This window comes from Vulpes vulpes, chromosome 6 (assembly GCF_048418805.1).
Source record: "Vulpes vulpes isolate BD-2025 chromosome 6, VulVul3, whole genome shotgun sequence".
NCBI lineage: Eukaryota > Metazoa > Chordata > Mammalia > Carnivora > Canidae > Vulpes > Vulpes vulpes.
The window spans coordinates 129,094,046-129,120,020 of NC_132785.1; the positions used below are offsets into that span (position 1 = coordinate 129,094,046).

At 53.2% G+C, this 25,975-nt stretch overlaps 1 protein-coding gene and 1 non-coding gene across 7 annotated transcripts; both read right to left on the minus strand.

The window, feature by feature from the left end:
• Positions 1-227: 227 nt before the first annotated feature.
• On the minus strand, positions 228-25,975 carry LOC112930334 (uncharacterized). 6 transcript variants are annotated; one of them, XR_012002328.1, is made up of 16 exons: positions 24,906-25,102; positions 24,700-24,811; positions 18,509-18,820; positions 14,839-15,445; positions 14,203-14,323; positions 12,432-12,524; positions 11,422-11,522; positions 9,970-10,062; positions 9,160-9,292; positions 7,568-7,681; positions 7,179-7,334; positions 6,740-6,864; positions 6,091-6,183; positions 3,448-3,637; positions 1,176-1,683; positions 228-1,111 (listed from the first exon to the last, which is right to left on the minus strand). XR_012002328.1 is itself a non-coding variant. In XM_072762397.1 (14 exons), the coding sequence occupies exons 3-13, from the start codon at positions 18,735-18,737 to the stop codon at positions 6,108-6,110; spliced, it is 1,848 nt and encodes a 615-aa protein (XP_072618498.1). In that variant the 5' UTR covers positions 18,738-18,820; positions 24,700-24,811; positions 24,906-25,005; the 3' UTR covers positions 3,028-3,637; positions 6,091-6,107. The 6 variants fall into 6 exon arrangements, 3 of the variants coding, with proteins under 3 accessions (XP_072618498.1, XP_072618497.1, XP_025868501.2); XR_012002326.1 differs by lacking the exons at positions 24,700-24,811; positions 24,906-25,102 and adding an exon at positions 20,392-20,663 and having other exon boundaries at positions 3,039-3,637; XR_012002325.1 differs by lacking the exons at positions 24,700-24,811; positions 24,906-25,102 and adding an exon at positions 20,392-20,683 and having other exon boundaries at positions 228-1,683; positions 3,039-3,637.
• On the minus strand, positions 20,038-20,144 carry LOC112930361 (U6 spliceosomal RNA). The gene has a single exon (XR_003237125.1). It is a non-coding gene; the product is annotated as a U6 spliceosomal RNA (small nuclear RNA).

Sequence of the window (25,975 nt, forward strand, 5' to 3'; positions counted from 1 at the left end):
CGAGACAGGTCCTAATGCGTTTCTGGAAGCTTGCCTGCATCAGTGGCCTGCTGTGAACAAGGCGGAGACGCAGGAACTGGCCTGACATCATACAGGAGGCTCAGGGAAGGGAAAGTGTTAGAATGGAGTTTTTTTTGTGACCCTGTTCCCCAAAGGGTCCCAAAGGATCCTCTCTAAGGCCACAAGAAATCCCCCATGAAGGGAGTCAGCATCTGCCACTATAGATATTTTCAAGTTTGTGTTTTATTTCTTTGGACACAATCTGTCCACACTCCACAGTTGCTGTCTGATACACTATGTGTCTGGTACAGTCAGTGTCTGTGGCAGATATTGTCGCTGTCTGATACAGTCGGTGTCGGGTACAGTCACTGTCTGCTACAGTTGGTGTCTGATACAGTCAATATCTGATACAGTCAGTGTCTAATACAGTCAACGTCTGATATACCATATGTTTGGTACAGTTGGTGTCTGATATGCTATGTTCCTGACACACCGTGTGCCTGATACAGTCGGTATCTGATATAGTCACTGTCTGATATAGTTGCTGTCTGATACCCTGAGTGTCTGATACAGTCACCATCTAATGCAGTTGTTGTCTGATACAGTCAGTGAGACAGTCACTGTCTGATACAGTGTCTGATACTCTGTGTCTGATACAGTGTCTAATACAGCCAGTGTCTGGTACAATCCATGTCTGATACAGTCAGTGTTTGATACAGTCGGTGTCTGGTACAGTTGGTGTCTGATATGCCATGTGTCTGATACACCGTGTGCCTGATACAGTTGGTGTCTGGTACAGTCAGTGTCTGATACCCTGTGTGTCTGATACAGTCAGTGTCTAGCACAGTCTATGTCTGATACAGTGTCTGATACAGTCGGTGCCTGGTACAGTGTCTGGTACAGTCACTGATACAGTCGTCTGATACCCTGTTTATCTGATACAGTCAGCATCTAATACAGTTGTTGTCTGATACAGTCAGTGTCTGATATAGTGTCTAATACAGTCACTGTCTGATACAGTCAGTGTCTAATACAGCCAGCGTCTGGTACAGTCTGTGTTTGATACAGTCAGCATCTGGTACAGTTGCCATGTGTCTGCTACACCATGTGCCTGATACAGTCGGTGTCTGGTACAGTCAGTGTCTGATATGCCATGTGTCTGATACACCATGTGCCTGATACAGTCGGTGTCTGGTACAGTCAGTGTCTGGTACAGTCGCTGTCTGATACCTTGTGCATCTGTTACAGTCAGTGTCTAACACAGTGTCTGATACAGTGTCTGATACACCGTGTGCCTGATACAGTCGGTGTCTGGTACAGTCAGTGTCTGGTACAGTCGCTGTCTGATACCTTGTGCATCTGTTACAGTCAGTGTCTAACACAGTGTCTGATACACCGTGTGCCTGATACAGTCGGTGTCTGGTACAGTCAGTGTCTGATATGCCATGTGTCTGCTACACCGTGTGACGAGAGCCAGTCTTTGCAGGCCTGTCTGCTGTCTGCAGGTCCTACTGGGTCTCACTCATGGCTCCTCTGCCCTTGTGTGCTTGCTTATTTTTATACAGAGCTCATTGTTCTGTCCTTCAGAAACTACTTGTAGGAATGATTCGACACCCAGAATGAAGGCACTTTCCTCGGGAGACGATCAGTGTTCGCTGCTGCCCAGCCTCAGTCCAGGACAGTCTGAAATAAAACGTACGGCTTGAGTTTTTTCTTTTGTCTTTTTTTGGGGGGGTGGGGGTGGAATTGCTTGCTTACATAACGTGATTGGGATGGAAAACCCACATTCAGTGACCCTCCCCACCCAGCCCCATGCCTAGGGCCCTCTGCCCTGGGTCCCAAGGGGTGGGAGATGTGGCTGGTCCCTTGGCTGTCCCTGGGACTCTGCTGCACGCAGGCCTCGGCCGGGCATGCTGGGGCTTCCTGCTCCCTGCCAGCATGGTCCTGCGCTGCCGGGTCAGAAATGACCCCAGGAACATGGTCCTGGGCCTGAGTCAGAGAAGAGAGTGTTCCTCAGGTGTGAGAGAGGGAGAGGAAGGGCTGAGACCCACCAGGATGGCAGCTCAGGAAGGAAGCAGCCTGTCTGTTCTCTCTAGCAGGTGGTGACCCATGGGATGGAAGGTCACATGGACCCGTGGGAAGTCAGAGAAGGAGGGAATGAACAAGCCACTTCTTTCTTCAAACATGAGGAATGTGAGACCCTCTAAGGACTCCAGGCCAAAAAGTGTGTCCACCCAACAAGGGACCAAGCTGTGGCCTGTGGACAAGGCCCACTGGGGCCAGGGCCGGTGGTGATCGGGGCCGTAGGCCGACTCAGTCCCAAAAAACAGAGACCACACGGGCAGCATTGTGCAATAAAATCAGGCCTTGAAAAAAAATCTGGGGGCACCTGGGTGAGTCAGTGGTTGAGTGTCTGCCTTTGGCTCAGATTGTGATCCTGGGGTCCTGGGATCGAGTCCCATATCAGGCTCCCCATGGGGAACCTGCTGCCCCCTCTGCCTGTGTCTCTGCCTCTCTCTGTGTCTCTCATGAATAAATAAATAAATAAAATCTTTTTTAAAAAGTCTAAACACAAAAAGACTCTTCCAACTGGAAATATTTTTTTTAAGATTTTATTTATTTGAGAGAGACAGAGAGAGAAAACAGAGAGGGAGAAGCAGGCTCTCCACTGAGCAGAGAGCCTGATACAGGGCTCGATCCCAGGACCCTGAGATCATGACCTGAGGCTGAAGGCAGATCTTAACCAACTAAGCCACTCAAGTGTCCCTGACCTGGAAATTTAAGTTTCTTAAATTCTCTTCAACATCTCCAGGGACAAAAGAAATACAGATGCAAATTGCCTCTACTACACTATGTTAAAGTGCTATGTACCTGAGCCTAGGGAATCCGCTAAAACAGCGTTGAAGCAAGGTCTGGGTCGCAGCCTCTCTTAAATACTGATGTACAGGAACTACTCTTTCATTTTCCAGAAAAGAGAATAACGTGAAGGAGGACAAAGGGAAGAAAAAGGAGAAACGACTTGACAGCTTCTGACTCACATTAGGCAGAGGCCTGTTCATTGAAGCATTTTCATGCAGCTTGGGGTGGCAGCAAGCAAGTGTCCCCCCCACCTCCATGGGGAGGCGTGGGTGACCAAGGTGACTCCAGCAAAACTGTCCCTCTGCTCACAGCTCTTTTGATACCAACTGTGGGAACTTCCACACCAGGCAAGGGTCCAACTGTTCAGTCACCAATAGGCTATGTTCGCCTTTAATTCTAATGCTACATCAGACAGTGGTTGGGGCTGCAGGAATCTTGAGGTTCTTCTGGGGTTCATGCCAGTTGTTGGCTGGGTCCTCAGTAGGGTTTCTGGCTAGAACATAAGCATGTGACCTCCCACAAGGCCTGGCCTGCTTTATTGCTTGGTGGCTGGGGTCAGGGTATTCCTTCTGACTGACAAGTCCAGACCTGAGAAGGATTGGCTTCCTCCTGGATGTCAGGCCGCCATTTATGAAGTGGCCACCTGGTGACCAGGGGCACCCAGATCCTTCTCCATAGGTGGGTGTCGGAGCCACACAACTTCCACAGCCCAAGGCTCCCTGAAGCTCGAGCTCACCTCCACCTCCATTAAGGGAAGTCAGGGAGCTGCCGCCAGATCCTGTGAGGACAAAGACAAACATGGTGCTATCAAGACACTTGCCAGTGAGCAGACAAGACAGCTCTTGGCTGAAGGGAGACTGTGATGTTCATTTCAGGGAAGAAAGTAAGCAACAGACATGGAGGTCTAGGAGCCAGACCTTGGAGGAGGGGAATTTCAACAGATGGGAACAGCCCTCCAGGGAGGTGGAATAGAACAGCAAAGACTGGAGACAGTCTGTTTAAACCATATGAATGCATCATTTTTATGGGGGGAAAATGATCAAATATCAACACTTTCAGAGAAGTCCACCTACAGTCCACACGGGCAAAGAAGAGCACAGTGCAGCTAAACCAGTGGTTCTCAAAATACGTTCCATGGAATTCTAGGGCCCTGAGCCCCTTCGGGAGATCTGTGAGGTCAAAACTCTTTTCATTATACTAAACCACTGTTTTTACTTTTCACTGGGCAGACATTTATATCCATGGCCCAAAAGCCATAGTGGATAAAGCTGCTGGAATCTCAGCCTGCGCCAAGGTAGTGACAGCAAATTCTACTAGTACCTTTCACCATCATGCACTCACAAAAATAATCCAGTTTCACTTTAAAATGTACTGATAAAAGAGTAAAAGCAGTTACTTTTATTAAATCTCAACCGTGAGTACCCAGATGTTTAATATTCCACAGGAAGGAATGCACAGTTCATAGTTAGCCCTTCTACCACACAGAGAAAGACAGTAGCTGCCCTGCGGAAAAGCACCTGTGCAACTGTTTGAGTTACAAGCTGAACTAGCCACTTGCTCTATGGCATACCACTTTTACTTGAAAGAACGACCAATGGACAGACTATTCAGTTGTTGACAGCGGTTTCTTGAGAATGAATGGTGTGAGCTGATGGCTTCAAAGCAAACAACAGACAGTATTTGTTACCAACAATAAAAATTTGAGCCCTCCAGCAAAAATCAGGATTTTGGAAAACTTATGTCTTCTACTATGACCCTGGGATTCCCAACAGCTACGGACTCTCCTGATAGGTTCGATGGCAGTTTTAACAATGGTGCTTTTTGGATAAGGTGTGAAAAAACGTGCCAACACCTGGATCTGCATCACTGTGGACTGGTATTTGCGATGTTACAAAATCACATATTGGGTAGAAGAGCCACTCAAATGCAAGACAGACCGGCAGATTTTACTACAATGGAACATGCAGATTTCATAAAATTCATCAGGCTGGTTTCAGAATCCATGTCCTAATCGTTAATAAACTACCACCTGTCCAGTTTAGTTCTGTTATCAAAAAGTAATAACAACAAATACCTAAAAGAGGCTTTAAAATATACTCCCTTGTGGCGCCTGGGGGCTTAGTTGATTAGGCATCTGCCTTTGGCTCAAGTCATGATCCCAAGGTCCTGGGACTGAGCCCCATACCGGGCTCCCTGCTCAGTGTGGAGCCTGCTTCTCCCTCCATCCCTCTCCACTGTTTATGATTTCTCTTTCTCAAATAAATAAATAAAATCTTTTTAAAAATGATAAAATAAAATACCTCCCTTTCTCCAACACACTAACTAGTCTATAAGAGGCTGGATCTTCCTTACATGCTTCAGCCAAAGCATGTCCAACAAGTTGAACACAGCAGCAGATACGAGGATGTACCTGTCTCCTAGTAAGCCAAAGATACTTGTAAAAATATAAAACAATGATACCCATATTATTAAGTTTGTTCTTATTATTTCAAGAAACACTTAATTTTTTCAATTAAAAATCATTATTTGCCATAATGTTAATATGTTATACATTTATTATTTTAAAATAAATTAATATTTCTAAATTAGTGTTATTTTTATATAAATACCCATTTATTTCCAAATCTATGTATTCACATATAAATAGCATATGTTATCATTTACTTTGTTTACAGTTATTTGATAAATACTAATTTTCTATCTTTATGGATTACTACTATTTTTTTAAAAGATTTTATCTATTTATTCATGAGAGACACAGAGAAAGAGGGAGAAGCAGACTCCCTGCAGGGAGCCCGATGCATGACTTGATCCCAGGACCCCAAGATCATGACTGGAGTCAAAGGCAGATGCTCAACCACTGAGCCACCCAGGTGCCCCGGATTACTACTTATTTTAACAAATACTGTAAATGAATTGTTACTAGATATTACTTGGATTTAATTTCTAATGTAGTAACTCTCAGATGCAATCCCATAAGCCACAGTTCTTTAATTGAGTAATTGTTCAGAGTAAAGGTATCCTGAGACCAAAACGTTTGAGAACTGCTGGCCGAGAGCACAAGGTGACGTAATGTCCTCTGAAAGCAATGGGACCATGCTCCAGCTGTGCCCCTCGACCTCATTCCCTCCACATCCCCCAAGTCCCTGCCCTGGCCACCCGGCCCAGGGCTGGACCCTGCCTTATCGCCTACCCTGGAGGAGTGCTCTGGAGCCTTGCAGCCTCGGTTACCTTTACCAGAGCTGGGGTCAACAGCATGAGCAGCAGCTTCCCTTGTCCTCGGTCTCCTCCAAGAGCACAGAGCAGCATGGCTGGGCCTGGGCACTAGGGGGTGGGAAGAGAGCTCTTGTGCACCCGTGACCACCTGGCCTGTGCACCCATGAGTGTGCACAAATGAAGTCTCAACCAGTGTTTTCCAGGATAGCTGGGACACTAGCAGATTCCCCAAGTCCCCACCCACTCTTCCCTCCAAGGACCCCTAGACAGCCTACCAGGGAGCCCTGGGAATTCTGGGAATGGGTCAGGACAGGAGGGTCCTGACTCTAAGGATCCTGCCCAGTGAAGCCTGGGAGCAAGAGGCAGGGAGACCAGTCTTCCTTAAGACCCCGGGTGGGTGATGGTCCTACACCACCTGCAGTGTTTTGCTGGGAACTCTGGCCAAGGCCTTGCCATGACTCTTGCTCTCTGACCTGTTTCCCTCTCTGGGAAAGGGGATCACTGAGCTATGAGACTCCAACCTAGGGTTCCCGATACCTGGCAGCGACTGACCCTCCCTGCTGGGGGCCCCTCCTCTCCCCGACCTGGGCCCCTGGCAGTACCCCACCTCCGCGGCTCCCCCTCCCCCCTCTACCCACCTCCTACCCCTTATTCTCCCTCATACCTTAAATAATTTGGGAATCTGTCCCTGAAGGACGCCAGCCAGTCATCCACAGTCTCCCTGCCCTTGTTCCCTCTGAGCTGGAAGATTCCCATGATGGGTTCCTGTAGGTTGGCCAAGCCGACATCCTGCAGGGAGCAGCCAGTGGGTGAGCCCAGGCCCTGTGTTCCCAGCCTCCTCTCTCAGGAGGACCCGTTCGCCTCACCCACCTGCAGGCCCACACCCCAGGTCTACCTCAGGCCCCTTGCCCGGCCTGTACTGCTGGTCAGAGCGTGAGACATCCCTGCCCCCACCTCACAGCCTTGCCGTGAAAGCAGGTGGCCCAGCGCTGGCGGGCCTGCGTGTGGCTGGGGTGAGGAGAGCACACCTGCCCAGACGGGGGGCCAGGACACAGAACTGGAAGGCCCCCAGCCCCGGCCTTCCCCAAGAGGTCCACGCTCACCCTGTGCTTCGTGAAGACGTTGTGCAACTTCGTGGTGTCAGTGTTCACCTGAACCAAGATGTCCTCCCACTTCTCGGGCGCCAGCTTCTTGAGGTGGGTGGCCAGGGCCTGGATGTACTCCCCAAAGACCACCACGTGCAAACTTCGCATGATGTTCTGCTCCCCAAAACACAAGGAGACAGAGAGGCCTGAGTGGAAGCTGTCCCAGGACATGGTCTGACTGGCCCTCGGGGGTGGGGGTGGCAGGCTGTTACACGGACTTTTCTGGCACAGGCCTGTCGGGGGCTTGTCTCCCCACCACGAGGCAGATTGAAGCCCTAACTGCCAGGTTTCGGGGGTTCCTGCCTCAGCTTCTGGTCAAGGCAGTCGCCCCCAAGTGGGCCTCCTACCTCATACGTGAGAGTGGAGTACATGTTGGGACGGCCCTCCAGACTCTGCCACAAGGCCTCCAGAGCTCCAACCAGATCCTTGTCCTTCCTCACGAAGTAATCCAGGAGCAGACTCTGCAGACAGGAAGGCCAGACGTCATGGAGGCCCCGGAGCTGCCTGGTCTGGCTGTGCTCTCTGCCCCCTAGACTACTCTCCCCCAGCCTTGAGGGCCCCTCCCCTCCCTACCAGGCGCACACTTCTGGACCAGAAGGGCTCACACAGAGGGAGCCAGAGGCTTACCTGGCTATCTGTCCCAAAGCTCTGTCCACCCTCCTCCTGCTGACTCCTAGGAGTACCCCAGATTCAAACTGCAGCCCTTGACTTGAGCTCCTCCCTGGAGCCCTCCAGAGTCCTCCCAGGTCTCCCCCTCTCCCTGGGTCCCGACAGGACCGTTGCCTGGCTCCAGATCTCGATGATGCCTTCTCCCTCTGGATCAGACTCCCAAGACTCAGTTCTCAATGGACGCCAGAGGGGACAGGCAGAGGGGGCAAAGCCAGCCTACTCGGCATTTAACCAGGGGACCTAAGCAAGTCCCGGGCCCACTACACCCCAGTGTCCCATCGATGAGCCTCATCGGCATCATCTATAAAACAGGGTGCCAAGTTCGGTCCATGTGCTGTGGCTGCTGGGAGTTCTTTTTAGAGGACCCTAGGGCTCTAGATGGGCCAGAACAGAACAGAACAGAACAGAATGCTGGGACAGGGGTGAGGCAAGGCAGTATGCCGGCCATCCTGGAGGAACCTCCCTGTGTCTTCCTAGGTGCTCAAATCTCTGTGGAAAATCCAATGGCAATTGTCTCCAGAGCTGGTCCCCACCGCAAAAAATGAATCACTGGATAGACCTGCAGGAATGGAGACCCACCCACCAGGACCTCCCATCTTCCACCCAGGAAGCCCCCATGAGAACAGGGCCCTGAACCCCAGATTTGAAGGGAAAACTCTCTCCTGTGGCTTCCACATCCTAGGAGGCCACCTTGCCCACTCAAGACTTGACCTGGGGCCAAGCCAGCCCCTGGGTATCCTCAGGGACCTCATCCTCCAGTGTGACAGCCGCAGTGCCAGAGAGGCAGGGACAGAGGCTCTAGGACACACTAAAGGGACCTTGCCTGTCTGGGACGCCACCAGCAGGCTCAAAGCCGGGATCTGGGGGAGGGGGAGCAGATGTCAGGCCTCTGCTGGTCTGGCAGGAGAGCTGTTTCACAGGTGGAGAAAGGAAGAGGGGATAAAGGGAGGTGCCCTCAGCAGGGAGGGAGCCAGGACAGGAGGAGAGGCCAAGTCCAGCTGCACCCACCGACCCTCCGCACCAACCCACCCTCGTCCCAGCTGGCCCTGCCTGCTGCTCCAGACAAAGAACTCCGGCCTGAGGAAGGCAGAAGTCCTGACCAGGAACCTCTCCAACCAAGTCCGCCACTGGGGCCCTGCCGTGTCCCACCCCAGCAAAGGCTCTGCTGGGCTGGGCAGAAGTCCAGGGAGACACAGGCAGGCGCCTCCCGCCTCGGTTCTCTGGGAACAGAGAAGACCCCACACAGGGCTGGGGCACTGGGGGACCTCACCTTGCACAGGGCTCTGCCCTTAAACAGGAAGTGGTCCCGGCTGTGGCTCTCGATGACGTGGATGGTGTCTTGCACGACAGCGTCCAGATGTGCCGGCAGAATGTGTGCCCAGCTCAGCTCCCGCCACATTTTCCTTTTGGGGCAACCAAAGTGATCCATAGGGGTGGCCCAGCGCCTTCCACAGCCCCAGGCTGCACACCAGCCACACCGGTGCCCCTCCGCGCCGTCGGGCGGCCCTCATCTCTGCTGCTGTTGCTGTCTATCCCGTCCCACTGTTTACCAGTATTTACAGACTGTTGTATCCACGTGGTTTAAAATGCAAAAGGTACAGTGGAAAACTCGCCCAGAGGCGGCCAGTGCTACCGCTGTTTCCCTAGGAAATGGGTCATGCTGTACAACACATGGGTGTCCTCTCCCCTTGTCTCATGGGTGGTCAGTAGGGACCGGCCACCCAGCCCGCAGCCTCCCATTGGCCTCGCCCAGAACCTGGACCACACCAGGGGGCCGTGCCTCACACACCCTCTGGCCCCGCCCACGCCACGCCACACCACCCTCTGGCCCCGCCCACACCGCGCCTCACCGCCCCTGGCCCCGCCCACACCGCGCCTCACCGCCCCTGGCCCCGCCCACACCGCGCCTCGCCGCCCTCTGGCCCCGCCCACGCCACGCCACACCACCCTCTGGCCCCGCCCACACCGCGCCTCACCGCCCCTGGCCCCGCCCACACCGCGCCTCACCGCCCTCTGGCCCCGCCCACACCGCGCCTCACCGCCCTCTGGCCCCGCCCACGCGCGGCCGCACCCCACGCACCTGAGGATGCAGCAGTTTGCCAGCACGTGCACCTCGGGGAGCGGCCCAGCAGTGGCGTTCTGGTGGAGGAAGTGGGCGACCTCGGCCCCGTACCTGCAGTGCGAGGGCGGAGATAGAGCCCCTCCCGCCAGCCCCGCCCCAGGCCCGCTGGACCCAGCCAGGCCCTCAGGCCCGGCTCCCCTCCCCACTTCGCTGCAGCTCTTTTCACATAGTCACAAATGTGGGTGACAGTGACCGAGAGGTTGACACGGCAGAGTTTACTTGGGCCGGCTCTGTGCCAGGCCCTGCAGCCAGATGCTGCCCAACGACCTTTTCATTTACTGCGCTCCGTGATCGTTGGTGGTAAATGCTTTCAGAACCGGATGGGAGTGGTTTTTTCCTATGGTTAATGCAGTATTTGAGAGGCCCGCCCTCCCGGCCCGCCGGCCCCCTGGGAGAGTCGGAGTGAGGCCTAGAGGAAGGGGGGGCTGGCACCCCGAGCCTGGGCTGGGCCCCTGAAGCGGCCCCAGAGCAGGGAGAGGTCAGGGACAGCCCGCTGCTTCCCAAGGCAGGAGAGAAGGGGCGCCCTCACCTAAGTCTCAAGAACAAGGATCAAACTGGCTACCCAACCACATTTTCATTTCTTTTAAAGATTTTAGTTATTTATTAATGAGAGACACACAGAAAGAGAGAGAGAGAGGCAGAGACACAGGCAGAGGGAGAAGCAGGCTCCATGCAGGGAGCCCCATGTGGGACTCGATTCCAGGTCTCCAGGATCAGGCCCTGGGCGGAAGGCAGGCGCTAAACCGCTGAGCCACCCAGGGATCCCCCAACCACATTTTCGTAAGTATTTAAAACCTGGCTGATTTCACCTAAAAATCCACATTTCTGGTCTCTGTTAAGTAACCTGCTTAGTGTTTGCCCCATTAAGGAGCCCATCCCAGGTGAGCACAGCCACTCTGAAGGCCCCAGAGAAAAGAGCCTCGTGATGTGGTCTACACAGTGTGTCGTCCAAGACATGCTTGGGGCCTGAGGCACCCAGGACACTGACCCTGAACCCAGCCCTAGCCAGTCAGAAAGAGGCAGGGTCCCCACCCAAATCCTAGACTGGGGCAGAGCTGGGTGTGTTCCATCCTGCTGTCCAGCAGGGGAGCCACAGCCCCACTTGGTGTTTAAAGGTCAATTAATTAAAATTAAATAAAATTTAACTGTAGTCCCTCCATGGAACTAGCTCAACAGCCACACGAGGCTAGAGCCACCATGTCACATGGGACATTTCCAGAGGGAAGGTAGGAGGTGAAGCAGGCCAAACTGGGAGCACCCAAAGCCAATGCCAGAAGCTTCCCCTGCTTCGGGAACTGGCCAAACACCTGCTGGCCCATGGTTAGAAGCTTGGTTAGCACTCCAACTGGGGTTTGGTCGACCCAGTCACCCACGCCTCCTTCTCTGGGCAAGGACCACCTTTTCACTTACCTTTTCAGAAACTTTGAAAATGTTTCCAGAACCATGGATTGCACCTGGCTAGTGATAGGTGGTCCAATGGGTTGTACTGCATTAATGTTTTGTTCCAGCAGCTGTCAATCAAAATAAGTGGGCTCTCAGGGGGACCCAGGGATCAGTCACAAAGCCAGTGGACCCTAGGAGAATGTGTTCCCCCCCCCCAACTTTGTACCTGATACACCTGTCCTTGCAGGAAGGGCTGGAGTGCACAGGCCACCCCCCCCACACCTCCCTGCCAGGCTGCCTGCTGCAGATGGCAAAGAGTAGACACCTCCCACCAGGCCCTCACTGCCCCTCCCAAGCCCACCTGTCTTGCCAGGCCTCTCTCCCTTGAGCCCTCCACTGTATCCTGCCATCAGCCAGACTGAACAACTTCCTCATCTCCACACAGGGCTGGGCTTCTCCTGTGGGCCCCGGAAGCTGCCCCAGCCCCACCTGACACTGAACAGCACTGCTTGGGATAAAGGCATTAAGGATGCTTAAGAGCACCTCCTCTTCTCCCTCTAACCCTGAGCGGTCAAGAGAAGAAACAGAAACCCCCTGCACCGGATCCTCTAAAAGAAGAGCGCAGGCCCCAACACACACCCACTGGTGGCCTCTCCACCCCCAATGGGCTGCTCAACCCTCTCCCCGAGGTGTCCCCAGACACGGGTCTCTCTCTATGCAAGTCCTCCCTGAGGTTGGAACGGGCTTCATGAGCAGAGACATTCCAGGAGGAGGCCTCTCCCCAGAAGAGATGCCCCTCAGCCCTGTGCTAGGACCTCATCTGCCTCTGCCCACCGCCCTCAGACACTGACACTTTGATGCCCGGAGCCCCAACCTCCAGTGTGCCACTCATCCTTGCTGCACATGGGCCCCACCACCCGTCAGCCGTCACCCCCCCCCACCCCAATCCTTCCAGGGCCCCTCCCTTCCAAGCCGGGTGCTCAGGAAGGGCCAGGAACCCTGCATGGTGGGCTGGAAAAGTGCCGATGGCCATGTACCTGGAAGATTTCGATAAACGTCAGGGAGGAAGCCTGGGCCCATGTTTTCCATTCACAGATCAGGACATTTTCTAGTTGTTCCTCCAAGCTTTCCTGCCCAGAAAACAGTGAAAACAACTTCTATCCCCATGCTCCTCTCTGGGGCACACCAGGCCCAGCTCCAACGGAAGACAGGAGCGAGGGTGAGAACCAGAGCCGGCAAGGGGGACCATTGACCAGCAGCCTGAAATCCCCCCACCCTGACGGTCCCATTTCTGAGTAAAACCCCTCTTTCACGGCCTCCAGCCCTCCATCCATCATGGATGGCCTGTGAAGCACCTTCTAGATACACTGTCCTCCTCGATCCTGGCAGGGTGATTGCGCCCATGCCCCACACACTCATTCACCCGTAGGCACCGAGCAACTGCCACTCCTAGGCAGCCAGAGCCCTTCCATGAGGGTACCCGAGAGGGGCTCCCAGAGACCCACAGCCCCGGGGCACACAAGGGCGGTGGACTGCTGGGGACCAGGCGGCTCCAGAGAGACCTGGGGCGCTGAGGACCAATTGCTGGACAAGAACCCAAGTGTGACCTCCCCACCCGACCACGGCAGTGATAAAGGCCGCCTCTGGCAGGTTCCCTGGGGAAGCTGTCCTCCTCATCTGGACTTGCACACGGCCAGTGCAGTGCAGTCTCGGGGGGCTCACACTGGCTGCCCATGCTCCCACCCAATTTCACTCTTAGCCCAGGAGGCCTGCTGGGTCCTCTGCAGGCCTTGGCCTTCTTATCTGGAGAAGGGGATCGCCTAGAAGTGAATTCTCTCCGGCTCAGCACTCAGCACTTTCCCACTCCTACCCCGCCCCGGCCACACCCTGCCCTCCTCCTGGGTCTGGTCCAGAGAGGATCCCAACCCCACGTCCAGCTGATGCCAGCCCTCGCCTGGCACAGGTGCCCGGGGATGGAACAGCACCACTCCCACTTGGCCTCTTGACGGCACCACCGCAGTAAGGCGCGTTGTCACGTTCTTCCTGGCTGCGTGTCTGAATGGACCACTGGACACCACCGCGTGGCCCTTGACAGGTGCAGAGTGGGAGAGCAGGGAATAAGCCCTATCTTCCTTAATTCAGCCCAGACTGCAACGCCGCAGTTTCGGGGAGAACCATGAAGGAAAGAGGGCCTCAAACCCATGTGCTCCAAGGAACCCAAAAAAGGCTCAGCGTTTATATACCAGTTACTGGAAAAATCTCAGCTAAATCGATACGGATTCTTTACCTTACTGTCATAAAGCTTAGTTTCTCAGTCTGTTAGCTAAGAATGGCCGAGAGCCTCCCTGCATCCCCAAACATCTCTTCCACAAGTCCCTAGGACGCGCGACACATCTGTGCCAAGACCTGGGGTGCCCTTATAGGAAATCACGTTTCAACCCCAGTAGGAGACTGTGATGTCCCCTTGAATCCTCACTGTGTCTGCGTGGATTAACCGCAGGCGCCCACCTGAGGCCCGCTGGCCCTGCCCCGTAGCCCCCGGTGTGGAAGATGCTGGACTGCACTCACCAGTCAAGGCAGAGACCTGTGGCCTGGTGCTCTCCCTACAGGCCCACTAGGCAGGGTTCCTCCCACCGTAGAGCCTCGGCACACTCTCACCTCCCATGTGACAGTGCTCAGGGCACAGAATCAGCACACCACCCCTCAGCCCCCCACCCAGGACCCACCCTAGCCCATTCCCTTGCCTGCTGTTCCCCAGATGCAGGACAGGGAGGCCGCTGGGTGAGGGATACTCCTGGATCCATTTACCTTGATTAGTCCCACCAGCTTCTTCTGCATTCGGGACATCCAGGGAACAAACATCACGGGATCTAAGAGGTGCCTGACCGTGGGCTCCTGGGAGGTGGGAGGTGCACTCACAAGTGTCTTCCTGATGGGTTGGAAGGAGCCATGAGGGGCAAAGAGCTGAGCTGGGGCTAGGGTGTGGAGGTCAGCTCGGCACTGAGGGCAGCGGACTCTAAGCTGGGTCCTGCCTCCTGCCGGCCTGTGCTGCCCTCTCCCCACCCCTGCACAGGGCCCAGTGACTGCAGAGGGCAGCCGGGCTGAGAAAGGGAGCCAGAGGCTCTATTGGTGTAGACAAGTCTCAGTGTTCTCTCTCTCTCTCTCTCTCTCTCTCTCTCTCTCACACACACACACACACACACACGCACGCACAAAACATGCTAACACACCCACACATGCTATACAACAAACACGCCAACATACACACACACACATGTGCGCACACGCTGTCCCCACGACCAGCTGCATCCTCCCTTCTCCGGCCACCAGTCCCACCCCAGTGGCCCCTCCAAAGGTTCTTTGTTGACCACAGTCCTGGCCTGAGGGTCCTCACTCAGAGTGGTGGCCTCACCCAACACTGCAAGGTCCCCCAGGAGGACTCACCCTGGATCCCCAAACAATGTTATCTTGGCCCAGGAGTACAGCATGTGACAGCTTTCCCAGTTGGTGCCAAAGGAGTGCGTGAGCTCCCAGAGGCGGCTGAGGAAGACCTCCTGGAAGTGTGTCCTGTAGACCTTCCAGAGCTGGGGCCCCAACAGGCTGGCCCGCGGGGACTTCAGGCCCTGTGTCACAATCTCTTCTAGCTTCTCCAGGTACGAGTCCACCTGGTCGCCGGGGCCCGGTGCAGGCACTCTGGCCTCCACATCATTTCTCAGCAGCTTCTCCAGCTGATTGCCCCAGGCGGCAACTCCGCCATCCTGGAGGTCACCATCCTGGAGGTCACCATCCTGGAGGTCACCATCCTGGAGGTCACCATCCTCCCAGCTCTGGTGCTTCTCCTGTGTCCACTCTATGGTGCCCAGCACAGCCTGGATCTTTAGCTCCAGCTCCGGGCTGTACTCAGTGCCCTCCAGAGCCTGCTGGACCGCCTGCCACATGCTCTGGGCCACAACCTGGTACAGGGATTTGCAGTCTTGCCCTTGCTTTACCAATGTCGGGATGCTCAGGTAGGCCTCCAGGAACCGCCCATCCTGAACCAACTCGGAGAAACCTGGAAGAAAGGAACCAAAAAAGATGGCTCCGCAGGGGCCTTGGAAGAAAAGAAGCACTCCCTTCACAGAGACAGAGGTCCAGCAGAGGTAGCTGAGAATGTTCTAGAAAGAGGTTCTCCAAAGAAATGCGCGTCAGGACCACCCAGAGGGCTCACCCAAGCCCAGGCTGGAATGTGTGTTTCCAATGGGTTATGGAGTCCAGGAGATGCTAACAGTGCTGGTCCTGAAACTTCCTGCTATGCCCAGAGGGAGAGATTGGGAGGGAAGGATTCCGCTTTGGATCCCAGAGGAGCCTCTGCAAGATACCCCAGCCTCTAGCTGCAAGAGACAGGCTCTAATGACACTCAAAACTGAAAGGGGGGGGCACCTGAGTGGCTCAGTTGGTTAAGTGTCTGCCTTCAGCTCAGGTCGTGATCCTGGAGTCCTGGGATCCAGTCTGCATCAGGCTCCCTGCTCAGTGGGGAGCCTGCTTCTCCCTCTCCTTCTGCCCCTCACCCTGTTTGTGTTCTCTCTCTCTCTCACAAATAAATAAAATATTTAAAATAAAAATAAACTGAAAGAGGAATTGGTGGGCAGGGTTGTCCAGAGCAATTGAACACCTGGATGCCAATTCTTATGGACTTGTACTTGAAAGGGCATTTTTGAACTTTAGGTTCTCCCTGAAAATTTCAAAATAAGAGGGCATTTATACTTCAAACTGGGACTCAGAGTGCCTTTCTATTGTCAAGGGTGAATGCATGTTCTCCCCTTTCCTATTCCTCCTTCCTGACAGCTGGGATGCACATGTGATGCCAGAAGCTGGGCAGCCATCTGGGGCCATGAGACAAGAACCCCATGTGGAGGATAGTGGAGGAGTACGATGGAGAGCTTCTGGGTCTCTGAGCTCTGAGGAGCCCTGGACCACCTACCCAAATCTTCCATGAGAGAAGCAAGTTTTATCTTGCTTAATCTTAAGCCACTAGTTCTTCGGTCTCTCAGTGAAAGCAGCTGAACTTATAATAATACAAAGAATTGAAGAGGAGTGCAGTATGGGATGGAAATTACTTTGAACCAGAGCAGGACAGCCTTCCATGGCATGCAACTATTTAGGGATGAGAATTCCCTACCTACTTCTCCTAGATAGCTCCTCGTGGATGGTAATTAATCAGATTAGACTTGAAACTCAGAACTGTAGCCCCTGGAACCTAGATGGTTTTACCAGATGCAGGGCTTCTCAACATCATTGTCCTTCTGTCCAGAGCTGCACTGTCCAGCACACCAGCCCCGAGCCACACACAGCTACTAGGCACTTGAAATGCCAAAACTGAACTGTGCTGTCAGTGTAAACCACACACCAGATTGCAAAGACTTATCGGGGGGGGGGACCAAAAAAAAAAAAAAAAGAGGTACTATTTGTGTAGCACCGACACTGGTGGGGATGGATACAGCAGGCAAAGGCAGACACGGGGTGTCCACTGTCACGTCATCCACACGCCCCAGCAGGCCCATCAGGCTATGCACAGCTTGGCTGCTCCAGGCCATCTGACCATCTCCCGGCATCCCAGGCCAGCAACACATAGGGCCAGCAGAAAAAAAAAAGACCCTGAAATGACCCTGAAAAGTGACCATCCTGGCAAGGATGCCCCCATGCCACCAGGCACAGGGTTAGTGAGGACGTAGGAGGCCCTCAAAGATCCCATCACCTGTGAATCAACTGCTAAATACTTGTTCCCTCTTCAGAACCATGCCAGTCACCATCCAGATGCCAGAGATAGAAAGGCAGTGGTGACACCTCGTCCCTCCGTGACCCCATGCTCCCATTGCAATTCTGCAACTTCCCACTCACCTCAGAAACTCTGAAGCGTTTTCTCTTCAGGAAAACACTCCCTAGATTACAAAGGTACCAGCTCCTCCCAGAAAACCAGCCCCCTCCCACAAAGCCCACTAGGGACCAGAGCCTTAATAAACAGCCCAGGCCAGCCCTGCTGTTGCACTCAGGGTCACTTAGCAAGCTTTCCTGGGCACAGACACAGGCTGGGTCATGGAGACACAGACATGGCTTGGACACAGACACTCCACACACGGCTCCCTCCCCACCCCAGGCCTCTCTTCTCTTACTCTGGTAGCCCCAAAGCCTGGGCACAATCCAGCAACCAGCTCTGCTGGCCTGCATTTTTTTTTTTAAGATTTTATTTATTTGAGAGATAGCACACAAGCAGGGAGAGGGGCAGAGGGAGAGGGAGCAGCAGGCTCCCCCAACTCCGACTCCGGGGCTCCATCCCAGGACCCTGGGATCATGACCTGAGCTGAAGGCAGATGCTTCACCGACTGAGCCACCCTACTCCGGCGCCCCTGCCAGCCTGGATTTGAAACTTGACCTTAAAGAAAAAAAAATAATAACAAAAAAGAAAAAAAGATAAAAAAAAAAAAAAAAGAAAGAAAGAAAAATGAAACTTGACCTTCTCACTTGCTGTGGGTCCCTGGGCAAATGACTCTACCCTCCGAACCTTGGTTTCATCAGCTTTGAGATGAGCTTTGCGTAGGAGCCCACGGTGAGTCTCACAGATGTGATGACTCCTGGCTGGTTCACTCTGCTCCCCCAAACTGTGTGAGAGACCCCCTGGGCTCAGCAGCCCACCCCAGCCCTGTGACAGCCCTTTGCATGGCAGGTGGTGGTCAACAAGCCAGTCCCATTCACCCCATTTTGGACACCCCGGCCATGGGAAGGAGGCATCTCATCACTGTGCCCGGTCACCTCCAGGCACCCAGAGCGACATCCAGGAGGGTGGCAGACAGTAAATACCGAATGAAAGGATGAATGCATGAGCAAAAAAAATGAAGAAACAGGACAAAGACTCCTATCAGATATAAAGGCAAGAACCAGGGGCGCCTGGGTGGCTGAGTCGGTGAAGCGTCTGCCTTCAACTCAGGTCATGATCTCGGGGTCCTAGGATTGAGGACCACATGGGAGGCTCCATGCTCAGTGGGGAGTCTGCTTCTCTGCCCCTCCCCCAGCCCATAAATAAATAAATAAATCTTTAAAAATAAATATAAAAAATAAATAAATATGGCAAGATCCATACCTTTGGAAGTTTCTGGTGGATGAGTGACATTTTGGGGTCCTTTATTTCTGCACAGTGTTCTCAGAAACCCTGTAATCTTGCTCAGCTTCGAAGAATGGCCTTTGGGCTCTTGTCTCTGGTGCCCCTGAGCCTCATTGGGCAGGAATTGTTGGAGCTCGAGACCTGCTTCTCTTCCTTTCAGCCTGGCTTTCTTCTTGCCCCAGTGGGTCTTCATTTTGACACAGGCCATCTCCCTGCCTTTGTGCCTGACAGCAACCTGGCCCTAAACACACACTCTGGATCTGGCAGACTTGCAAATCATGGAATTTCCTTCTTTCTCCACCCAAGAAAAGAAACAAACAAATGAGAGGAAGCTTAAAAAAAAAAAAAAAAAAAAAAAGGTGTGGGGACACTTGGGTGGTTCAGAGGTTGAGCATTTGCCTTCAGCTCAGGGCTCAGGGTGTGATCCTGGGATCCAGGATGGAGTCCCTTGTCCGGCTCCCTGGTGGGAGCCTTCTCCACCCTCTGCCTATGTCTCTGCCTCTCTCTGTCTGTCTCTCATGAAGAAATAAATCTTAAAAAAAAATGAGAGGAAGCTGATGACTGCATCTAAAAATATGAATATTAACACTTCTCAATTTTTCCCCAAATTTCACGGACTAGGACTTTTGGTCTGAGCAAAGATGGAAGTGGCAATCTCATTGTTCAGTCCAGGAATGTTTCCCTGACACCTTTGGTCAACCTCAGGTTAGAGCCAAGGCTGTAAAGTTAGGCACATCATGCGAACGAAGCCTATGGTCACAGTGGACCACCATCACCACCACCACCACACTCCCACCCACCACTGATTGCTGTCAAAAAGTGAGAATACACTCCTGTTCAGGTTTTTTAAAAAATCTATCATTGGGGATCCCTGGGTGGCTCAGCGGTTTGGCACCTGCCTTCGGCCCAGGACGTGATCCTAGAGACCTGGGATCGAGTCCCACATCGGGCTCCCTGCATGGAACCTGCTTCTCCCTCTGCCTGTGTCTCTGCCTCTCTCTCTGTGTGTGTCTCTCATGAATAAATAAATAAAATCTTTTTAAAAATAAAAAATCTATCATTAGGGGTGCCTCTTTGTTGGTTGAGCATCTGACTCTTGATTTTGACTCAGGTCATGATCTCAGGGCTGTGAGATCCAGCCATTTTGGGCTGCTTAAGGGTCTCTCTCTCCCTCTGCCTCTGCCCCTCCACGCCTCACCTCTCAACCTCTCTCCCTTAAAAAAAAATCAGTCCTTAAAAAAAAAAAATCAGTCCTTAAAGAAGAGATTACTCATGGTTGTGATTTCTTTTTTTTTTTTTTTAACAGTCCTTAAAAATATGGAACGCTTTGGGGCACCTGGTGGCTCAGTCAGCTGGATATCGGACTTCGGCTCAGGTCATGATCCCGAGGTCCTGGGATCGAGCCCCGCCATCAGGCTCCCTGCTTAGCATGGAGTTGCTCCTCCCTCTGCCCCACCCCTGCTTGCACTCTCTCCCTCTCTCAAATAAATAAATCTTTTTTTTTTTTTTTTAATGTGCAACGCTTCACATATTGGTGTGTCATCCTCATGCAGGGGCCGTGCTAATCTCCTCTGCATCATTCCACTTTTAGTGCACATGCTGCTGAAGTGAGAACTGGTTTATTATTATTATTATTATTATTATTATTATTATTAGGGCGAAGCATACACAACATAAAATTTACCATTAATCACTCGTCAGTGTGCAGTTCAGTGGTACGGAGTCAAACCCATTAAGTAAGTTGTGCAGTCGTCATCGCCGTCCATCTCCAGAACTTTTTTGTCATTCCAAACTAAAACCCTCATTCCCCCTGCCCCAGCCCCCAGCACCAACCATCCTGCTTTCTGTCCCCTGATCCTTACCGCTCTAGGGACCTTTCATATGCGGAATCACGAGATATTTGTCCTTTCGCGACTAGCACGATATCCTCAAGTTTCAACCACGTTGTAGCAGACTTTCCTTCCTTTTTAAGGCTGAGTAATACTCGGCGTGGATAGACTATTCATCTGTCAGTGGACACTTGGGTTGCTTCCACCTTTTGGCTCCTGCGAATAATGCTGCTCTGGCCACAACTGGGCAAACATCTGTTCAGGCCCCTGCTTCGGTTCTTAGCTGTGGTTTCTGTCTCACTGACAAAGGTACGATCACTGCTGTGGCTTTTGCTTTTGTTTTTAAAGATGTTATTTATTCGTGAAAGACACAGAGAGAGGCAGAGGCACAGGCAGAGGAAGAAGCAGGCTCCATGCAGGGAGCCCGATGCGGGACTCGATCCCAGGACACCAGGATCACGCCCTGAGCTGAAGGCAGATGCTCAACCACTGAGCCCCCCAGGCGCCCTAATGCTGCGGTTTGGAAAGCCTCTCTCTCCTTGGAAGCGCTCACTGCCCAGGCTGGTGGTTGGGATCCTTGAGCGGCTGCAGCTCCCTTCCCAGAAGGCCATGCGGGATAGTGCAACCAGTGGCATTGCCCAAACCCTGGAGCAGCTTCAGTGCGATGTGGTGTGAGGTCGGGGTCCAGTGCCATCTTTCTCCCTACGGAGAACCCGCTTGCCAGCTGTAGTCAGCAAACGGTGCCCCCTCTGCTCTGACGGGCTACCTCTGCCTTACGCTTCTAACATGGAAACGTGGATCTACCTTGACCCAGGTGGCAGTTCTTAGCCACTAGCTAAGGGGCCAAGGGGACTCACCCAGGGCCTCCCACTTGGACCCCACGTAGCCCGTAGGAGTGTCCTGTCACTTCTGTAACAAATTACCACACACGTAGAGGCCTAAAGCCTGCAGGTTCTGTGTCCTACTGTTTTGGAGGCCAGAGGTCTGGCCTGGGCCTCTCTGGGCTGTGTTCCTTCCTCCCAACAGCTCTAGGAGGGAATCCATTCCATTTTCCCACCCTCCAGATGTCGCCTGCACTCCCTGGCTCACAGGCCTTTCCTCTGGTCTGGAGACCCAGCAACTGCCAGCTCACATCTGCTCTCAGCTCTGCCTCACTCTCCCCCTGCTAAGGACCCTGTAGCAACAGGTCCCCGGGCCACCAAGGCTGGGCTCCTCTGTAAGGTGGGTAGACCAGCAACCTCATCGTTGCCTGCATCCTTAGCTCCCCTTCTCCGTGGGACCAGGCACCACCTCACAGTTGTCTTTGGGGGTGCTATCCTGTCTGCTGCACACCCCCTTAGCTACGGCCTCCTCTCTCTCTCTCCTTGGCTTTACAGCATGACTTGCAGCAGCTTCCTATATCTCCACACTCTCGTGGCCAAGGGCAGGCCGCCAAAGTGGCGTGTTTATTATTTTAAATTAAAGCTACTTGGGGGACCCCTGGGTGGCATGATGCCAGGATCTGGGATCGAGTCCTACATCGGGCTTCCTGCGAGGAGCCTGCTTCTCCCTCTGCCTCTCTCTGTCTTTCATGAATAAATAAATAAATCTTAAAAAAAAAAAAAAAAAGCTACTTGGGAAGCCATGGTTCAAGTTCCCTCAGACCCTCCTCTGGCCCTGAGAGCAGAAAGTAAGTCTCCCACAGGAAAGTACCCAAGACCTCCTCATCACCAGAGATAGGAAATTCAGAGCCAAGACAGCTGTATACACAGTAGTGCTACTTTTTGCTAATCTCCTATCTCGGTCCCCATTCTGCTCAGAATTCCCTTTTTCTTTCTTTATTCTGCAAATTCCCCCCACAAATTTAGTGCCTCGTTGTCTAAAAAGTATGGAAGCTTCCCATCTTGGTCACTTAGGTCTCCGTTTTATTATCAGGCTTCCGTGCACACAGAACAAAACTTTGGGTTTTTTTCTCCTGTGGATCTGTCTTGTGTTATTTGATTATCTGTCCCGCTGCAAACCTTGAGGGTAGAGAAGGGTTTTTTCTTCCCCTACAACACTCATCCCTCCAAATCCCCACCCCTACCCAGCTGGGTGAATCCCATCTTTCTTCGAACCAGGCTCCTCAGCACAATCTCACAGGCCTTGTCGTGAGGGACTCCACTCAGCATTCTAGAACAGTGCCTCGTTCCCGAGGACTACTTTGGCTTATTTGCCATTCCCTGTGTTCATTACTTCTTGCTCACAGAGACAGAAACACACACATAGCCACACTTTACTAAGGGGCACACAGTTTACGGACACACCAAGTTCTCAGGGATTTGGGCACTGCCATAAACGCACAATACAATATCCTCCCCATGTGCTGCAAAATGGGGCTCCTGTCCCTAGCTGGGTGTTTTTCATGGGGCACCTCCTTCACTCCTTGACAGCCCTATGAGGCAGGCCCTAAGTGAGATGCATGGGACAAGGAGATGCCCTGAGGCCTGGAGCTAGAAGGTACTGGAACCGGGATACATGCCCCATAGGGAGCCTCCATAGCCGCTCCTCCTAGAAATGCTGTTGAGGAGGAGAAGGCTCCCAGGGTATCCCTGTTTTCCTGACTCAAAGGCTTCGGGGCTATGAATGTATCCAAAATCTGGAACCAGAAAGATGTTCCACATCTGGACTGATGTGCTTCCCCTGGTCACACACCTAGATGAGAGTACTCACAACATGTTCAGACGTAAGGGACCAACCTTGGACGGTCACAGCTAAGTGGCCGCGGGACATGTGTCCAGCAGGATGGCTTGTGAATGCTGGCACCCCGCACACAGTTCTCTAGGAGTCCGAGATGAGCTTTGGAACAGGGCTGTCTCTAATGGGCATGGGCGGCAAGACTTTGGTGCCCTGCCTGGGTCTGGAAGCTTGGGCACCTGGAAGCTTGGGCACCTCAATTCTGGGGTGCCCCTCACCCCGCTCATCTGCAGCACAAAACAAGCAACCCTAGAAGCTGCAGAGCTTCATGAGTCTCAGGTCCAAGTGAAGGCGGTGGGCCAAGAACAAACCAATCCCTTCAGTCGAGCTTGGGGCCAACAAGAGGAGCCACCGTCTCTATCACTAGATGCCTTGCACCGTGAACTCATGAACTCCAGGCTGACCAGCTTCTAGGAGTGAGAAGGTGGGTCTGGCAGCCTGGAGGGAAACAGCCCCGGGGATTTCCAGAGGCCCCTTCCGTCCAGGGGGGGACGGGTTTTACTTTCAGTTTTGTTAGCTCTTACTGGTTTTCTGCAGTTTCTCGGAAACCACCAGGAAATTCTCATTTATTTTGCTCAAAACACAAATTGGATGGGTTCACATGACACAAAAAAATACCTTCCTCCCTGTGGAGTTTCCAGGTTCTTAGAAGACTGCCCAGGGTCTCCCCGCAGCCTACAGCTACGGCCTGGGTGGATTCCTCTTCCCTCCCTCTCTTCTAGTTCAAGGCTGCCTGGCCGGTTGCACACACCCTGTTGAACTCGAGTCCTCCCCACCCCCACACCCTGGCAGGAGGGGCAGGCTTGCTCCTAATGCCCCCTCACCTCCACTGGGCCCCACCCCTGAAGGGGTCCCGGCCTGAGCCAGCTGCTTGCACCTTCCTTTTTTTAAAAAAAATATTTTATTTTATTTATTTATTCATGAGAGACACAGAGAGAGAGGCAGAGACACAGGCAGAGGGAGAAGCAGGCTCCATGCAGGGAGCCCAACGCAGGACTCAGGACTCAATCTCGGGACCCCAGGATCACGACCTGAGCTGAAGGCAGCACTAAACCGCTGAGCCACTGGGGCTGCCGCCCTGCTTGCACCTTCCTACAGCACAAGTGAGCTCCAGACGGAGACTCTGCAGTGGCCACTGCTACAACCCCAGCTTGTCACCGGCCCCACCATTCTAAGGCACCCCCCAACCCTCCAGGGCCCCTTCTCTCCCTTGGAGCCTAAATCCCAGAGCTTTCCAACTAGGTTCTCCAAGCACCTCCTCCTTTTCTCGCAGCAGATGGACGGAACTAGGACCTTGGCTGTCCATCCTGTGGGGCCCATGCCTGGGAAAGGGGCCCCTCCGCCCTGGGGGAGAGGCAATGTGCCAGATCCATCAAGGTTTTATTTATTTATGTTTTTAAAGATTTTATCTATTTATTCATGAGAGACACAGAGAGAGAGAGAGAGAGAGAGAGAGAGAGAGAGAGAGAGAGGCAGAGACACAGGCAGAGGGAGAAGCAGGCTCCATGCAGGGACCTGATGTGGGACTCGATCCCAGGACTCTAAGATCACGCCCTGGGCCGAAGGCAGGCGCCAAACCGCTGAGCCATCCAGGGATCCCCCCATCAAGGTTTTAAACGGACGTACGCTCGGCCGGAGCAATTCCACGATGAAAACATCTGATGTCCCGACAGAAAGATACGAATTCGCTCCACAAAGAGGACCACGTGTCTTCATAAAAGCTGAAGCCACCTGTGGGCTGAAATGCGCCAGGAAGGAAGGGGTCCGACCCACCGTCCACAGCACCCAGAACAATCAGGACTCCCACAGCCACAGACAGGAATGAGGCTCACCTCTGAGACGCACCACACAAGGAACAGCCCGGTGGGGGGGGGGGGGTGCACACAGCTTCTAGAAGTCACCTCTGCTCTCTGCTCAGAGCACACCTTCCTTGTCTTCAAAGCCGGCAAGATCCCATCTCTGACCGACCGACCAGTCATCAGCTCTCTTCCTCTGGCCACACCCGGGAAACGCTGTCCACCTCTAAGGACTCATGTGATGCCATTGGGACATCCTAAGTCACATCCACTCCGTCCCTTTCTCTACACGTCCCAGGGATTAGAGTGGGAACATCTTCACACCTTTGCCATTACTCTGCCAACCTCATTAGTACACCCTAGAGACTGCTCCTGGTCATACCCAGAGAAAGTCTCACTCCTTTAAAAAAAAAAATTATTTATTTATTCATGAGAGACACAGAGAGGCAGAGACACAGGCAGAGGAGCAGCAGGTTCCCTTCTCAATCCCAGGACCCTAGATGACTCCCTGAGCCAAGGGCAGATGCTCAACCGCTGAACCCCCCAGGTGCCCCGTCCTCATTCCCTTCTATGGTTGCATCCTGCATCCCCTGTGAGGACAGACCACGGTCTACTCAACCATTCCCTTCGGTTGGAAAATAAATAGAATTTTCTCTCAAGTCCACTTTAAGATAAGCCCAGTGGAATCCCAAACACACGTTTTAACATTTACCAGTTACTGATTATATAGCTGAAATAAAGATTTTTAGCAAGCAGCAAATTCTACACTGGCTCCCTGACCCACGGAATAAAGGTGTTCGGCATAGGAAAGAGCTGAGTAGAGGCCAATCAAAAATAAAACAAGTGCTCAGGGGAATCCTAGAGGTGAGGATGCCGTCAAAGACAGAAACACGCTTGCATCTAACAGAGATAGCCCTGCCGTCCAGCCCCAGCCCTGCCAGTCCCACCCCTTGATGCTAAACCCTCCCTCCCAAAGCATATGAAATGTGCTTGCTCGCTTCTGTTCCCGCCACTGCCCCACCCAAGCATCCCCACCACAGACCCGAGACAGCAAGGGTGTCCTGCAGGATCTCGGGGCTCCCCTTCCAGGGCTGATCTTGGTGTTC

What these genes read in the sequence shown, in the direction of transcription:
- LOC112930334 (XM_072762396.1), bottom strand. Translation starts at nt 18,737, where the DNA reads ATGGCCTGTGTCAAAATGAAGACCCACTGGGGCAAGAAGAAAGCCAGG. An exon ending in TCCACCAGAAACTTCCAAAG is followed by an intron (nt 15,446 to 18,508) that starts GTATGGATCTTG and finishes CCTTTCTTCCAG; the next exon opens with GTTTCTCCGAGTTGGTTCAG. An exon ending in ACGTCTTCACGAAGCACAGG is followed by an intron (nt 6,865 to 7,178) that starts GTGAGCGTGGAC and finishes TGCTCCCTGCAG; the next exon opens with GATGTCGGCTTGGCCAACCT.